Source organism: Mirounga angustirostris, unplaced genomic scaffold, assembly GCF_029215605.1.
Source record: "Mirounga angustirostris isolate CCGP_5_RB_7025 unplaced genomic scaffold, mMirAng1.0.hap1 SCAF_13, whole genome shotgun sequence".
NCBI lineage: Eukaryota > Metazoa > Chordata > Mammalia > Carnivora > Phocidae > Mirounga > Mirounga angustirostris.
Window position 1 is genome coordinate 95123619 of NW_026991721.1, and position 17612 is coordinate 95141230.

The window sequence follows — 17612 nt, forward strand, 5'->3', positions numbered from 1 at the left end:
AGCCGGCCACCTTCGCTTAGTTTGGTGGAGACTCCAAGCAAGGCAGGCCGCGAAAACAGGGAAGTCTCGAGGCACGCTTTGATTGGAGGTTGTGGGCATGAGGAAGCAGGAGGCAGGCTAAGTAGAAGCGGGGCGTGTGATGGGATTGGTCTGGGAACATATTTGGCTCTCTCTGATTGGCCCCGAGTTAGAAGCAGGGGCAAAAATTGGGGAAGCTGGCAGTCAATGACCCGAAGGCCGCTCATTCTGGGCCGACCCCCGCGGAGGCCGGTGGTCCGGCCGCCCCGGGCCGGTTGCTGCAGAGATTGGGGGCCGGAGTTGTGTTGTCACACACGGTCTGGCCATTGTCCTGTGCAGCCCATCTCTCAGCTGGGTGAGACCCAGGTTCTTCTTTTCCCTTGACCTGACCAGCTTCCTGGCTTCACATTTTTTGTTTTATTGGGACCAAGTAGCGCTCCCGGTATTTCTGTTAAGGATAAGCGGAGACATTAGGACATGACAAGTACTTATGGGGACAGCTACAGATACACAGAAGTAGCTTTCTCGTGAGAGGCCGAAGAAAGAATCGCTCTCGGCCGCCTTTTGGTTCCTACTTCCAGGAGAAATGACTCCTCCCTCAGCAGCTTTCCCTTCCCGTCGGGGAGGCCGGCTCCCCCCGCCGCGTCTGGGAGGCTGGCCCGACGGGGCCGGGACGGTCGCAGTCCCGGGCCGTCGCCCCCCTTCCGGCCCCACTCCCGGGCGCGCGCCGGCGCCTCCGGACCACGAGTTCGGCGCGTTCCTGGACGGAGGCGCAGCCGGAGGGGCTCGGCCGCGCCACCCCCGCCCCGCTCCTGCGGCAGCCTCCGCGGCCCGCGGGGGATGTCAGGTCAGCGCTCTCGTCCCCGAGCCGCGACTCGGACGCCTCGTTCTCGGAGCGCGTCCTTGCTCGGGAGCAAGCAGCTCCTTCTCTGGTCACAAGCCCCGCTTTCCGCTTGCGGGGGGCGAAGGCAGGGCGGACTCTTCCCGGCCACCATTCCCCACTCATTTCTCCTCAGCTGTGAAAAAGCTAGCTCTCCTTCCCACTCAGAAAGGAATCCGTATTTCCCCTTCGAGTCTCCGTCACCGGGGCCCCCAGTCGGTGTGAGAGCACGGCAGCCCATTTTCTCCTCAGGGAGGCTCCCCGGCCCACATTCCTCCGGCCGCGAAGCCGGGGAGGCCGGGACGGCGCGGCGGCGGCAACGGCAGCGGCGGAGCTCCCGCCATCTTGCGTGGAGGAGGAGCCGCGGCCGCCGCCATGCGGACAGGCAGGGGGAGGGGGAGAGGAGGGGGAGGGGGCGGCGGGCGAGCGGGGGAGGGGCAGAGCAGCCGAGTTAGCTCAGCCCGGGCGGCGACTCCGGCGGCGCCATGAGAGCGGGCAGCGGCGGAGGTAGGGTCGGGCGGCCGGGAGAGCCGGCGGGCGCGGGCGGCCCTGCGGAGCGGCCCCCGGGGTGGGGGCGGGGGCGGGGGCGGGAGGAGGAGGCAGAAGCGAGGGACCGGGTGGGGGCGGGCGGAGGTTTCCGAGGAGGAAGGAGCCGCCGCCATTTTGGGAGCTTCGAGTCAACAATAAAGGACCGAGGGTGCCGAGCGGGAGTGGCCTCGGTGGTAGGACTCGGGCCCCAGCCGCGGGGAGTGGGGTGAGGTGGTGGGGTCGAGGTCAGCGGTGCGGTCGGGGCCGCGGGAAGCCCCTCGGCCAGCGGGCGGGGGGGGGGGGGACGCTCTGAGGCGGAGGCCTGAGGCCTGGCCGGGCCCCGGGGAGGAAGGCGGGCGGCGGGCGGCAGCCGTGCGGGGTGGGGGCGCCTGGGAAGAGTCGAATCTGGGAATGTTGTGCGCGGAGGGGTCCGGAGAAGGAGCGGGCGAAGTACTCAGAGGAGCTTTGTGGAAGCCGAGGGGATGTGGGACCACAGGGGCGGCAAGGACTTAGGGGGATGGTGGAGGTTATAGGGTACGAGGCGGCCCTATAGGGGGCGGCAGGGATATGCAGCGTCGGAGGGCTCGTTTTGGAAGAGGACCCGCTGCTGCTTGCTTGGAATAAGGCCTCGTAGGTCGGTAACAAGAGGGTGATTATGGAGACCCGAGTCGTGAAGGAAAAGGAGGGGTTTTCTGACTTAAGGGTTTCTCTTTGGGGCTTTATAGGGGGTGTCCCTATTGTTTCCTGCCCGCGGAGTTGGTTCCCTGCTCTTCTGGCGCAGCTGCGATTATAGGGCACCAGCCCTTTTGTTTATGGTCACAGGGGGCTGACTAGAAGTGTGTGGTTTGGGGGGGGGGGCGTATTGGGGGAGCAAGAAATTATTGCCCCAGAGTTACGGGGCTCAAATCATTGGCTTGTTTCTTTCCCTCATCACTCACTCCCTTTTCTCTACCACAGTCCTTTTCCCTTCAGAATAAAAACAGTCCCTCCAACTTGCAGACCAAGCTTAGAGAAACTGCGCTGCATTTGCAAACAAAAGCTCTTGTCTGAGATGACGATAGTGTTTTGGGTGTGAAACTGTCAATTGCTGACTACAGTCTGGGAAGTGCTGTAATTAACTCCTCGAGGGGCTCCTCCCAGCTAGTCTACGTTTCGTTAGTATTTTTGAAAATGTAGAATGTAACTTGCAAGTCTAAATTGGGAAGGGGTAGGAGGAATATTTCCTTCTCTGAGACATAAAGCTGCAGTGCAGGTTTCGGTTCAAGTAAGAAGGGAGTAATAGTCACATTTTGGATCTAGGGAGATAGGAAGTCTTATGTTAAGGGCTCAAGGGACAATAATGATATCTTTTAAACTTTAGAGGTTACCCTCTTCATCCTTAGTGCTTGGCAACAAACAAGTCTTGTGTGAACTCCGTGATATTGTTGATCATAATATAAACCTGTCAATACAGGAAACCATTTACCACCTTGAACTGAGATTATTAGGTGGCTGTTAACCACGGTCTCCGTAAGGCATCAGATTCTAAGAGACTTAGAAATAATACAGCTTTGTGTATGTGATAATCAGGATTTGCTTCTGAGCAACTTTATTTTCAGTTTTTAAAAAAGACATAACCAGTTGTCTTTTAGAAAAGATTTATTGCTTTGGAATCCTTGGTGTTTGGCCAAAAAAAAAAAAATCACCATTAATAAACTAGTGTATTTTTTGGTAAGAAATATAAAGGAGTTAAAGAACGAACCCAGCAGAGGAAAAGTAGTCCCTTATTTTCTGGCGTTTGTAAATTGTTTTTATTTACTACATTTCAAAATAAGAATTTGATTTTGGGAATAATTGAAAATGGTGGAGATTGGCCAGTTCTTTTTTAAAACAACTATTAATTAGTACTCTGGGTTTCTTGGAAAGTTTGGTTAAAGTTACTAGTGTGTTTTAGTCTTTCACAGATTTTTAAACACAGGCAATTTCCTTTTTGTGTTTTTATAGATATTTTTAATAACAAATATTTTAAGTTAGGATACACTTTCTGAAAAGTGTTATTGAAATGTATGTAGCTAATAGTTTTTTAATATTCAAATTTTATTAAGGGAGCTAAAGGTTTTCTTGGCTGTTTCTCAAGCGAAAGATTTTGACATGTAGACATGTGTTATCTCTTAACTGTTTCAGTTGTTTTAAGGGGCAAAATTTAAGAGAGAAAATAATTGATTTTTCTTCATAAAATTGAACCTCTATGGTTGAAATTCATAAAGGCACAAATGTGTTTTTTTTCCTGAAAGCATAAAGTTAAGTCAAAAGCTCACTTAATTTCAAGAATTCTCAGTTGCTGTCAGAAATAGAAAAAAAAAAAAAAAAGAATTGCCTTGCCTTGTTCCAAGATGTAGATTTACGTTAATAAAATTGTGTGATACTTCATTGAGTTGTAATGCAATTAAGTGTAATGAATCATTGACTTTTAGAGGTGGCAGGGACTTTTAGAGAATTCATCAGGGAGGAAACTGAAAGGAAGAGATTGCCATTTGACAGCTAATGCTAATTTAATCACAATATCTTTCTACCTCATCTTCTCTGGGTTATTTTGAACTGACAATTTAAAATGTTTGAGATTGGTCTCAATTGGCTTGGGTTTTTTTGTTTTGTTTTGTTCTTTTTTTTTTTTTTTTTTGAAGCAGTTCATTTTTTTGTGTCTTCCTAGCCTGGCTAGGGTTTTGGTCTAAGTACATCTGTATTCTTATTTCTTAGAGTGATTTCCTCTAAAGGGGTTCTTTTAAAAGGGAAAGTTTTTTTTAACTTTCCTGTGTTTGCTAATTAAGCTTTCTCTTTGTTTCAGATTGAAGTGAGTGAATTCAGATATATAACTCAACCTTGTTAGAGGGCTTTTTAAAAAATAAAAAGTTGATTCGGTGCATGAGAGCAAGTTACTGCTGCTTACCGTTCAGAGACTTACAGGTGCTTGCCTGCATTGCAATAAAGGACTCATATATTGAGCAAGACTTATATTTATCTCTTCGTTTTGGAGAGCCTAATAAACTGTTATTACAGTTTCTCTACTGACTTTCAAAAGTTTTGAAGTTTGAAAGAGACATCTTTACAATTAATACAGCATGAGCACGGCCAGAACAGAGAACCCTGTTATAATGGGTCTATCCAGTCAAAATGGTCAGCTGAGGGGCCCTGTGAAGCCCAGTGGTGGCCCCGGAGGAGGGGGCACACAGACACAGCAACAGATGAACCAGCTGAAAAATACCAACACAATCAATAATGGCACTCAGCAGCAAGCACAGAGTATGACCACCACTATTAAGTAAGTGTTAGAATAAATAATAAACACTTGGGAGACCAAGGAGGTATCTTTTTGCTACTTTGTTGTTGACTACTTTAAACCTTATTTTAACCATTTTGTTTGCAAAGAAAAGACAGATGACTTTGTTTTATGGCTGGTGGGTATTTGCAATTGAATAATTATTTTTTCGTAATTCAGGTTAATTAACAAACATAGATACAGATGATATGTATTATCTTTGTATACATTACTTTTTGAAACATTTCTGGCTTTCATAATTAGCTCAGATTCATCCTGTTTTTGCCAGTATGGCTTTTTCCCTAGTGTTGTAATTGTACCTTACCCTAGTTTAAGTGGCAGTTAAAGCCAGTTTCAAGTTTTTGAATTTAAAGACTGGCCCAGCCTTCTGAATCCAAACATACTCACTGATAGAAAATTTATCCATGACTTTTTTTATATTTAAGATTATGGAACTTAGTTTTCTACTTAAAAAAAAAAAAAAGCTTTCTCCTTTTACACACACACAAAATTATAAGCTGTTATATATCATAGGGTTTTCAAGATTTTGAACTCCTGGAAATGCATGGAACTGAATAGTCCTAAATCCCTTTGACTCTAAAAATTTAAGAGCCTCATCTTACTACAGAATATTTTTTCTTGTAAATATGCTGTTTGTCATCTAAGTGTACACTTTAAATTATTACTGATAACTATCACTCTAAAGATTCTGTTAATAGAAAATTAACATTGAAGATTTTTTGACCCCATTTCACATTTAACTTTATTGTTAAAATCTAGGCATAGGGCGCCTGGGTGGCTCAGTTGTTAAGCGTCTGCCTTCGGCTCAGGTCATGGTCCCAGGGTCCTGGGATTGAGCCCCACATCGGGCTCCCTGCTCAGCGGGAAGCCTGCTTCTCCCTCTCCCACTCCGCCTGCTTGTGTTCCCTGTCTCCTGTCTGTCTCTCTGTCAAATAAATAAATAAAATCTTAAAAAAAAAAAAAATCTAGGCATAGAGATTGATTCTCTTGAAATCTTCATATGAAATCTCTCATTAGAATAGTGGTGCTAAGAATTCCCATTCTCTCTGGGTCACTGAACTAAAGTGTGTGTTATATTAAACCTAGATCTTTTCCATGCCTCAGAAGCACTTCCTAAAGAAAAGTAGCACTTAAAAGCTACCAGAATGTCATATAGATGGTTACTTGAATGTGGTTTACTAGTGACCTCTAAGAATTAATTCCTGTTGGAATTGGTTTGGTCATTGTGAGAATTGGTATTAATGCATATTCTGTTAATTTTTTGCATATTTTTAAGCTTTAATTAGTATAGAAATCAAGAGTATTCTCTAAATTGTAGTTTGTCTTGACAAAATATGAGTAGGCTAGCAAAATTCAGGCTATTTTTAAACATAAAGCTGTGTTATTTCATTATTTTCTACTTAAATTCTGATTTCAGGCAATAGGATTTTGCTTTTTCTTTTTTGGTCTGCCTGGGATTAATGGGTTCTTTTTCATTCTGTGGGTTCTTTAAATCTCCGTTGTTGTTTTTTTAATCTGTCATCTCTTCCATGAAGCCTTCTAGATTGCATCACTGTCTTCAGAACTCTTCTAATACTTAATCTCTATCACTTATTTTCTCATTTTAAATAGTTTGGGTCTTTTAACTCCTAAGGTTATAAATTCCTTGTAAGATTTTCCATTGTATTTCTGTATTTGTATTCACTTTATATTGAATTTGACAATGGCAAGCTGGCGTACTAGGATGTTCAACTGACATTTTTGCTCAGGAACTTTGGTGTGTTAATTATAGGAAGAGGTGAAAGGCTTTGGTACCCATGGAATTGGTAGCAAATAGTTATCTGTGTTAGAGTGTCTTAAATTATATGGGACCTAGCTTTAAGTAAAGTAAGTGCTTCTCTTTCTAAATCAAGACTCTTGATATGTTTTGGGGGCTCTGATTATGTAAGAGTCGCTATAATGAAATCAGTGAAACCTTCTTTTAAAGATGACATTGACCATTTTTTTCCCATTAGATGCTTTGAGTATTATTTGAGGTTTTTACCTGACCAAAAAGAGATTTGGTTTCAGCATTCTCAGTAAAAAAAAGACTGAGAGATAGTCATTAACAACTAATACTGAGTTCCTTTTTTTTTTTTTTTTTTTAAGGTTTTATTTACTTGGGGGGTGGTGCTGAGGACAGAGCCCGATGTAGGGCTCACTCCAGGACCCTGAGACCATGACCAGAGCCAAAATCAGATGGTTGACCAGCTGAGCTACTCAGGCACCCCCTGAGTTCTTATTTTGCCAGGAACTATGCCTAGGCCTTATGTAAATTATTTGATATAATTCTCAACCCCCTTTATGTATGAGAGATTTGGAGGCTTAGAAAAGTAACTGCTGCAAAGTCACAAAAATAATAAGTAGTCAGAGTCAGAGCTTGACCTCGGATCTGAAACTTTAGAGCCCTTGGTTTTTTGTTTGTTTTTTTTTTTTAAGATTTTATTTATTTTATTTGAGAGAGAGAGAATGAGAGACAGAGAGCACGAGAGGGAAGAGGGTCAGAGGGAGAAGCAGACCCCCTGCCGAGCAGGGAGCCTGATGCAGGACTCGATCCAGGGACTCCAGGATCATGACCTGAGCCGAAGGTAGTCGCTTAACTAACTGAGCCACCCAGGCGCCCTAGAGCCCTTGGTTTTAATTAGTCACCAAAAGTTAGAAACTCAGATGCTTACAGGAGACTGTGCCACATGGGAAGGTACTTGTTTTATCTGAAGGAGTCTGCTGCTTGATTTAAGCTCCCAGTTATTGGGGTGCCTGGGTGGCTCAGTCATTAAGCGTCTGCCTTCAGCTCAGGTCATGATCCCAGGGTCCTGGGATCGAGCGCCACATCAGGCTCCCTGCTCAGCGGGAAGCCTGCTTCTCCCTCTCCACTGCCCCTGCTTGTGTTCCTGCTCTTGCTCTCTCTCTCTGTCAAATAAATAAATTAAAATATTAAAAAAAAAAGCTCCCAGTTATTAATCTCTGTCAAACTGTTGCTATGCAGAAGTTTGGAACTAGTGTTGCTAAAGCTTCCTTTTATTTCCAAGAAAAGCCAGAATCTGGATTTCTATATGAAATCTCCTCGTTTTTAACTGTTGGCAACTAATTTAAATTAAAACACACTAATGTCAAACAAAACACAGGGGTTACCAGTTTGGACAACAGTTGCACTGTATACTACACTGCTTCTCTTAAGAGTATGGATATTACTCCCTTCTATTCTTGATTTTTTTTTTTTAATCCTCTCTAGATTGTTCTTTTCTAAGAGCAGTTTTTCTTATGCTGTTTATTTCTGTTAACTATATTCCAAAGTAAATGGCAATATATTAAACTTACTGTGCTTTTTAGAACTTAATTGTAATTGTGGTGAATCATCTTTGTATTACTAGAATAGTGATGCTAAGAATTCTCATGCTTCAATTTTACTATATTCTCTGTAGACCTGGTGATGACTGGAAAAAGACTTTAAAACTCCCTCCAAAGGATCTAAGAATCAAAACTTCGGTAAGTTGATTGTAAAATTCAAGTGGAAAAATGGTTTGGAAACTCTAAAAGTGAAGTGGTTACTTAATAACAACAGGCACTGTGTGTTTACTCTTCCGTTGAAGTGGTTGACATTGTATGGATCATATATGATGAATTGCCAAAAATTTTCAGTTTAGAGTATTATATTAATACAGTAATGTGTGTCTGTATATTAAATATTGTATTTATACATCTGTATATTTTATTTAACTTTGATGGAGTATTTTCATTGTTTGCAAGGCATTTTCTCAAAATTCTCTTACGCTCCCAGCAATTAAAGTAAGATTCAGGTTAGGTATTATCCTTATTTTGTGGATGAGGACAAGGAAGTTGAGAAATTCGTTCTCTTAGCCCAGTGTTCCCAAACTAGGGGTGATTTTTGTCCCTTAGTGGACATTTAACAGTAGCTAGAGACATTTTTGATTATCACAACTTGTTAAACTCAATGAGGGGGATGCTGCAGGATGGCCCCTTATAACAGAGAATTTTCTGGCCCAATGTCAATAGTGCTAAGTCTGAGAAATCAAAATTATTTACAGTAGGATATTTGCAGGCAATGAGTGGTGGAGCTACAGTTTGACTTCACATATTGTGATTTGTAATTCACAGCATGATGCTTTACATAGAAATAACAGTATTCAACCAGTCCTCAGAAGAATATGATCACAGGGTGGCCTTTCCCCAAAACAATTTTTAAGTGGGCCTGTGTGTGTTAAAGAGTGGTTATTTCTTAGGAATACTTGAAATACAGACCAAGACAGAGAACTCATTTGCATATATTTATATTTTAAATGGGGTAGAGGAAGAGTAAGTCTCAAACTTTCTTAAGCATAGTAACTACCAAAGGAACACAGTTGTACTTTATTATTTTGTTGTTTCATTTGTTTTGACTAGGATGTGACCTCCACAAAAGGAAATGAGTTTGAAGATTATTGTTTGAAACGGGAGTTACTGATGGGAATTTTTGAAATGGGCTGGGAAAAGCCATCTCCTATTCAGGTATGTTTTCCCTTTTCATCCACATGTGATGTTATGAGTTAAGCATTCCATACTTTTTGATCTGTGTGAATGATAAAATTAGCATTTTTCTCATGTGTATACATGTGCACATACACACTTTCTCTGAACCATTTAAAGATAAGTCACAAAATCATGGCCCATTACCTCTAAATATTTCAGTGTGTATTTCCTAAGAAATAGGACTTTTTCTTTTTGAGTAAGCTCTGTGCCCAACGTGGGGCTTGAACTCATGGCTGAGATCAAGAGTTGTATGCTGTACCAACTGAGTCAGCCAGGCGCCCCTGGGGATGTTTTCTTGTGTAACCATAGTACAGTTATCTTTGGTCAATTTAACATTAATAACAGTATTTCTATCTTATCTGTCATTTGTATTCTAATTTTTAAGTGACCCTAAAATGTCCTTTAGAGCATTATTTTTTTCTTTTCTGTACAGGATGCCTCCTTAGATCAGGTATTGCATTTTAGTTAGTTAGATCTCTAACCTCTTGTAGTTGTGAGCATTTCCCTAGTCTTTTTTGGTCTTTTATGACATTGACATTAAAAATACAGCCCTTTTTTTTCTAATAGAATATTCCTCATTTTGGGTTTGTGTCATGTCTCCATGTGATTAGCCTCAAGTTATGCATTCTTAGCCAAACTGCTGTAGAAGTTACATTATGGCCTTCTCAAGCCACCACATTTGGAGGTATACACAGTGTCCATCTATTTCTCATTGGTGAATTTAATTTTGATTATTGTCTCAAGGTGGTGTCTGATTTTTCTACTGTATAATTGCTTTTCTCCCCCTTCCCTTGAAACTAATAAGCAGTTTGTGGGAAGCACTTTAAGACCATGCAGGTATCTTACTCTTCCATCAAAATTTCTCCCTAGTCTTTTTTTTTTTTTTTTTAAGATTTTATTTATTTATTTGACAGCCAGACACAGCGAGAGAGGGAACACAAGCAGGAGGAGTGGGAGAGGGAGAAGCAGGCTTCCCACTGAGCAGGGAGCCCGATGCGGGGCTCGATCCCAGGACCCTGGGATCATGACCTGAGCCAAAGGTAGACGTTTAATGACTGAGCCACTCAGGTGCCCCAAAATTTCTCCCTAGTCTTAGCATCCATTGGTGATTCTTGCATGATTTGATCTTCACTCTGATAGATTATGCTGTGTTTCCAATGCTAGCACTCCTTCCACATTTGGCCTTGTAAAGAAGAGCCTTGCCTGGCTCTCAAATAAATAAAATCTTAAATTAAAAAAAAGCCTTCCCTATCTCTTCATGTATTTGTATATTATCAGTGTGGACTCACAAATTCCCCCTCCCATGGTATTTTTATGGTCACATTGTCCCATTTTTGGCCATTGTGAGCTCCTTCAAACTGGTCTCTATGTTTTTATAATGTACACACACCTGCTTTTTTCTGGTAGACTATTTTTTTAGAGCAATATTAAGTTCACAGCAGTTGTAGAGATTTCCCATAAACCCTGGTCCCCACTCATGGATAACCTTCTCCTTTATCAACATCCCTCATAAGAATGGTGCATTTATTACAACTAAGGAACCTCTATTAACATCATCCAAAGTTCATTATATATATTAAGGCCCACTCTTGGTGGTGTACATTCTGTGGGTTTGAACAAATGTGTGATGACATGTACTCATCATTGTAGTATAGACAGAGTAGTTTTATTGCCCTAAAAACCCTGTGTGCTCTGCCTATTCACTCCTCACCTCCCCCACCCCCTTCATTTTTCTTGAGTACTTCCTTTTTGGTATATCATGATGCTGAGCTTATCTATACCTATCTTGTCACAGCCTTGTGTATACTCTTTGCTCTTTGGCCCTTTCGGTGAAAAGAACAAGGAAATATATGTATGTATTATATACATAATGTATATATGTATGTAGACATATGTATATGTATCTACATATATGTAGATATAAACACACATGTTAATTAAAACTGTGAAACCGAAGCTGTAATAAGAACAAACCCTGTGACGACATTATTTTTTCATTGAGCAAACATGTACTGAGTAACCTAGAAAATGTTAGAGACTGGAGATGTTTTTATGAATAAGACAGGGTTCCTGCCCTCACAGTCAGGTGGATATAAGACAGCTAATCGTACAGATAATTTCAGTGTGCCCCTTTGTAGTTGAAATTGCATATATATGTAGCCATTAGAGGAAGTGATCCATGTTCCAAGCAGAGAACACTGGGATAGTGGTTGCCTAGGGGTTTTCACCTTTGTTTGCCTTTGTGGACAAACTAAAGAAGTTTATTATGGCTGAGAAAGTATCGAGATAAGGTTATACATCACCAGATAGGCAATTTGAGTGCATATATTGAAAATATTTTGAAATTTACTTTTCTATAATGTAGTTCATGTTAATCCATTTTATTTACAGGGATGAAAAGTTTTATGAGAGTCTTCTACTGTAGGGACTATATCATTCAACTTTATATCTCCAGTACTTAGCAAGGTGGATGGCAGGAAATGGGCCCTCAGATGTTCGGTGGTTTTTAGAATGCTTTGATGAAATTATGGTTGACATGTCCACAGGTTAACTTGGTCTATAGAACTATTGAACTAGTCTTGCAGTCAGACTGCCCACGTTGAATCCCAACTCCACTCCTTTATAAGTTGATTATTTGAGTTCTCTCTCAGCCTCAGTTTCCTGGCCTATAAAATTGATATAATAGTATATATCATAGAGGAGTTGTGAAGATTTAAGTGAGGTAATTCATTTTAGTATGCTTGGTATGGTGCCTAGTAGATGATATGTGCTCTATAATAGTTACAAGTTATTATTCCATATGGTAGTTTTATCAAAAAAGGCAATGGGGAGGCAGGAAGGAATAAATGCCCCTGCTTCAAAAAAAGAAAAAAAAGATTGGTTCGCTTAGCAAACTTAATTCATTTTCTTTTTTTAAGATTTTATTTGGCGGGGGTGGGGGGCAGAGGGAGAAAGAGAAACCCAAGCAGACTCTGCACTGAGCACAGAGCCCAACATGGGGCTTGATCCCGTGACCCCAAGATCACGACCCAAGCTGCAACCAAGTCGGACACTCAACCGACTGTGCCACCCAGGTGCCCCTAGCTGACTTAATTCTTAATGGACCCTTGCTGGCTCCTGTTTCTCACCTTTGTATTAAAATTTTAAAATTGGGGTGCCTGGGTGGCTCAGTTGGTTAAGCGTTAGGTCATGTATTAACTTTGGCTCAGGTCATGATCCTGGAGTCCCGCATTGGGCTCCCTGCTCGGCAGGGAGTCTGCTTCTCCCTCTCCCGCTCCCCCCTCTTGTGCTCTTTCTCTCTCAAATAAATAAATAAAATCTTTAAAAAAAAAAAAAATTTTTTTTAAATTGACTTTGTTACTTGCACTTTCAGTATTAGTATAACATATAGACAGTTCTCTTTCCAGCCACTTAACCAGTCTCACATTTAGCTTTTTCAGTAAAGTAGAAATAATAAGTAATCTCCCTCACAGGGTTTTTGTAAGGATTAAATGTAACGTGTAAACAAAATGTTTCAAAATAGCAAAGCAGTTTGTGAACATAAAGTATTATTTTAGGTATCTAAGACCGCCATTCACATTGTCTTTTTCTTCTTTTGTTTTGCCCAAAATCTGTGAAAAACACAAGATGTTCCTTAGAATTACTCAGTGTAATAAACTGTAAATATTAGGATTTTAAAACCAAAAAGAAATGAAATCCTGTAGTAAAATCTAACCTCATGACTGGCTGCCTTTTATTCATTGTGTTCTTACCTACTTTCCTTGTTTTCCTGTTGTTTTTAAGGTATTATCTTCCATAGTACTTAGTTTACAGTTTTACCCAGGCATTTTTTTTCCCAAACAGAGAAGCCTTCTTGATCAGATGGGTGTCCTCTGCATTTGAATCTTTTTTAAGAGATGGTGAAATTTTATTGGCTGTAAGATTATTGGACAATGAGGCACTTAAAATTATATCCTCCAAAAAGAATATTTTACACTGACAGGTTGGAACCAGATATACTACAGCTTGCCCCCACACATCTTTCTTTGGTGTAGCCATCTGTGACTCTAGTTCTAGTTCTGAATGCTATGCTCCATAGCTAGCATAACTACGCCACTCTAAAGGCATAGCCTTATAGGAGCGCAGACTTCTTTGGAAGGCCTAAGAACCTACTGTTTTATTCTGCTTAACATTATGAAACCTTACAGAGTTGACCCTTGAACAGCAAGGGTTTGAACTGCAGATTTTTTCTGTGGTACTGTAAATGTATCTTCCTTACAATTTTCTTAATATTTTTTTCTCTAATTTCATTTATTTACATATAACATACAAAATGTTTTGTATGTTAATTTACATTAACGTAAATATATGACTATTTACGTTATCAGTAAGGCTTCCAGTCAGCAGTAGGCTATTAGTAGTTAAGTTTTAGAGGAGTCAGAAGTTCTATATGGATTCTCGATTGTGTGGGGTGTCAGTGCCCCTAACCCCCACGTTCAGGGGTCAACTGTATTAACTTTGCGGTGATTGAAAATGACAACTCTTACTGCTTCAGACCGTAGGCGCAACTTTTGAAGACTTTGTAGATAAGATAATGATGAAATGGCAAGTAGTCCATTATTGAGGGAAACATGGGAATTCCTTATTGTTGGCAACAAAATTTCACATCAGGGTCAAGAATCTCCACTATTTTGAGAAATTATTTTGTCAACCAGGTTTAATAAGAATTAATAGTTTATTGTTGATAGGTATTACATTATTCTTAATCCTCTGTAAATCATTTCTCCGGCTAATGTGGATTTCTTATTATAGGAATTGTTTTTCTAAGTTTGCAAAAAAAGTCTTTAAATGCATTTCCTCATTAGTTACTGTGGTAAAATTGGGGTGTGTTTCTTAAGTTAGAGATATTTTTGAAATTATTATCTTCCATATCCTTTTTTCTGGGCAGCAATAGATAGATACCTGTGACAACCATTGCTATCTCCTCCACCATACTCATACTATTTTTTCCCTTGAAATTAAGATTCGTAAGGTCAGCTGGCCCTAGGAGGTAAAAAGAAACTACTACTCTAAAATCAGCTAATGGGGGCCCCTGGGTGGCTCAGTCGTTAAGCGTCTGCTTTCAGCTCTCAGGTCATGGCCCCAGGGTCTTAGGATCGAGCCCCGCACTGGGCTCCCTGCTGCATGGGAAGCCTGCTTCTCCCTCTCCTACTCCCCCTGTTTGTGTTCCTTCTCTCGCTGTGTCTCTCTCTGTCAAATAAAATCTTAAAAAAAAAAAAAAAAAAACAGCTAATGGGGCAATTTTCAGCTTTTTTAGGTACCACACTTCTATCAGATGCTTCTCAGTACTAGGAAATTGGAAGGTATACTGTGCTTTGGTTGTAGGCAACAAACCAACTTGGGCTAACTTTAGCAAAGGGAAATTTATTGAAAGAATGTCAGAGGAGTTCACAAGAGTGAGAAAAGTCACACTTGGAATTGACCAAGGACCGAGGCAGCTCTGAAGGGCTTAGGAAGCTACAAATTGTTACGAGATGTACTATAACACTTTAAATTCTTAGAAGGGAGCATGGAGCTGGCCTGGCTTCAGTTGATGTCTCCCATTTAGCTGGGGAGGTTGCCTAGACTATTCAGTGGGGTGAGGGACATGCAATTCCTCAGAAGAAAGGGTGCTATTAGGAAAGGGAAAATGGATCCTAGGGTAGCCAAAACACAACAGATACTTAGTGGGTCATTTCCACCGTACAGTGGAACATGCCTTTGGAGAGGTAAGGTGGTGGAATCAGACCTCAGGTTGTTGTGGGGTTTGTCATGGGTTTGGTAACTTGACTAAGATAAAAATCACATATCACACAATTTACACATTTAAAGTATACAATTTAGTGGTTTTTAGTATATTCACAGTTGTGCGAATCAATTTTAGAACACTTTCACTAAAAAGAAACTGCTTTAGCAGTCTCCCCTCATTTTCCCCTAGCCCTAACCAACCACTAATCTACTTTCTGTCTCTGTGGATTTGCCTGTTCTGGACATTTCATATAAATGGAGTTATATATGGTTTTTTGTGAGGGACTTCTTTGACTTAGCATTTTTTAGGGTTTATCCATGTTGTAGCATGTATTAGTACTTCCTGTCTTTGTATTGCTGAATAATAATTCCATTGTATGGCTATACAACATTTGGTTTATCTGTCAGTTGGTAGGGTTGTTTCTACTGCTAGCTGTTTTGAATACTGCTGTGAACATTCACATACATGTTTTTGTGTGGGAATGTTTTTATTATAAAACAAAAATACCTAACTTGAAAGGATATAAATAACAAAGTATCTGAATCAGCACACAGTTTTTAAAGTTTTTAGCTTCCTTCCTTCTTTCTTTTCTCCCTGGTAGCTCCCATGATTTCCTCTTGGGTTTCACAGTTGTCTGAGCCTGACTTGAATTCTCTTTCATCATATTACATAATCTAGCAAACAGTGGTAAGAGACAGTGTGGATGTGTTGAATTCCCTGACTGCTCACCATATGGGGCAAAATATCAGTGTATCTTAACTTAGAGACTAGCTTACTTTAAAAAAAAAAAAAAAAAGTCTTTAAACAGTTTCTGTAGAGCATAAACCCTATCAGAGAGTGCAAGGGAATAGAAGTTAGTGGCCTTAATCTAAGTTAGAAGGTGAACCCAAAATGGGAATTAGGATACCCTTAAGCTAGTTCTAACCTGCCTCACTTCATTCAAAAGTTTTATTCTTTTAAAGAACCTGACTTGAGAAGTCATTGGGAGGCGCTTGGAGACCACCTAGCCTTTTATTTTGCTATAGAATTGAGTAGTGTGCAAGTAGCCTATTTAAAAACCATTGAAGAAAATGAACCCATGGGGGTAATAAGCCCCCAGAGCAACTGTAGATTTAACAGAGTTGACTCAAAGTAGGAAGGAAGAGATTAAGACCCAAAGGGGCAAAGCGAAGGATTTTTTTCTTTGACCTGCTTTATTATAATCAGACTGTTTAATGCTGGTTATAGGAACAGAGGGTAACAAGAGTATTGTCATTGGACCATTTTTAAAATTCTGGGAGCTGTTTCTTTTTCTGATCATATGGAACCCGTCTGACCCCTGTGATGGGTTCTAGGTAGGATGAGTATTATGGTGGGAAATGCAAGTCACGATGCTTATTAGATGTTTCTGTAATAACGATTTTAACATGTTAGAGATAGTTCTTTTGGTCATTAGCTTAAGTATAGAAATGATTGTTACAGTGATTATGAATCTCTTTCCTAATTTACTTTCATAATTCTTTGGTTTTAGAAATTAAAATTAAAAATTTTAGTTTTAGATATGGAAATGTTCTTATTCCTCCCTCTTTATACTTCTTCTGCCTGTATATGTGTATGTGTATATGTGTATTTAATTTTCAGTAATTTGGAGGAATCCTTTGCTATTCAGGTAATTTGTCCTAGTAGGAAATGTTATCTTTGCAAAACACACATGACAAAGTAAGCTAAATGTGAAAATGAAAAGTCACGCTCTGATGTGACCATGGATTAAGATAACTGGAATAGAATTGAGCCTCCAATTGAGCACATTTCAGGACAGAGAAGTTGGATGTGAGCCATTGACATTGTGAGCTTATATGATGCAATAAATCAAATAGGACCGGAAGTTAAACTTTTCCAGTTGATTCCTATTTTTTGCAAGGATGAGTTGTCAAAGCTACAATTTTTCATTGTGCTTAAATTGGCTTACGTGTCTAAAAACGTACAATCTTCCTTTGTATTGTTCGTGCCATTTTTTTCTCCCACTTTTTCATTATGAAATGTCCTTCACCGTTTTTTCTGTTTATTCAAGTCTTATTTGTGTTAGCCCACGTTCCTCTTTGTTTTCTTTGTTGTAGATGCCCAGCTTCCTTAGATCTACACATTCCCACACATACAAATCCATATAGTTTTTATTACATTGAGATACAGTTGGTTGTTTTTTTTTTAAGATTTTATTTATTTATTTGATAGAGACACAGCGCGAGAGGGAACACAAGCAGGGGGAGTGGGAGAGGGAGAAGCAGGCTTCCCGCTGAGCAAGGAGCCCGATGTGGGGCTCGATCCCCAGGACCCTGGGATCATGACCTGAGCCGAAGGCAGAGGCTTAACGACTGAGCCACCCAGGCGCCCCCGGGATACAGTTTAATAATATACTGTGAGCAGTTTCATAAATACTGGTTGATAATGATGGCGATGCTGACTGATGATTGACTTGGTCTCTGCCTATTCTTGTAAAATGCAAATGTGGGACACTTGAAAGCTGTACCAAAGAGGTATACCTCCAGTATATTTTAGAGAATAATTTGCTTATGTACTGT

At 40.7% G+C, this 17612-nt stretch overlaps 1 protein-coding gene across 6 annotated transcripts in view; it reads left to right on the top strand.

The window, feature by feature from the left end:
- The first annotated feature begins 718 nt into the window (after positions 1–718).
- DDX6 (DEAD-box helicase 6) overlaps positions 719–17612 on the top strand; it is a 34304-nt gene continuing 17410 nt past the window's right edge. For 2 of the 6 annotated variants that reach the window (XM_064577361.1, XM_045894884.3), the window contains exons 1-4: positions 1500–1620; positions 4251–4724; positions 8183–8246; positions 9162–9266. In XM_064577361.1, the coding sequence (XP_064433431.1) occupies positions 4525–4724; positions 8183–8246; positions 9162–9266 (369 nt within the window). In that variant the 5' untranslated portion in view covers positions 1500–1620; positions 4251–4524. Of the gene's footprint in view, positions 866–1306; positions 1406–1499; positions 1653–2014; positions 2061–4250; positions 4725–8182; positions 8247–9161; positions 9267–17612 lie in introns of those variants that run through there. The other 4 variants (XM_045894886.3, XM_045894885.2, XM_045894883.3 and 1 more) reach the window with 4 other exon arrangements.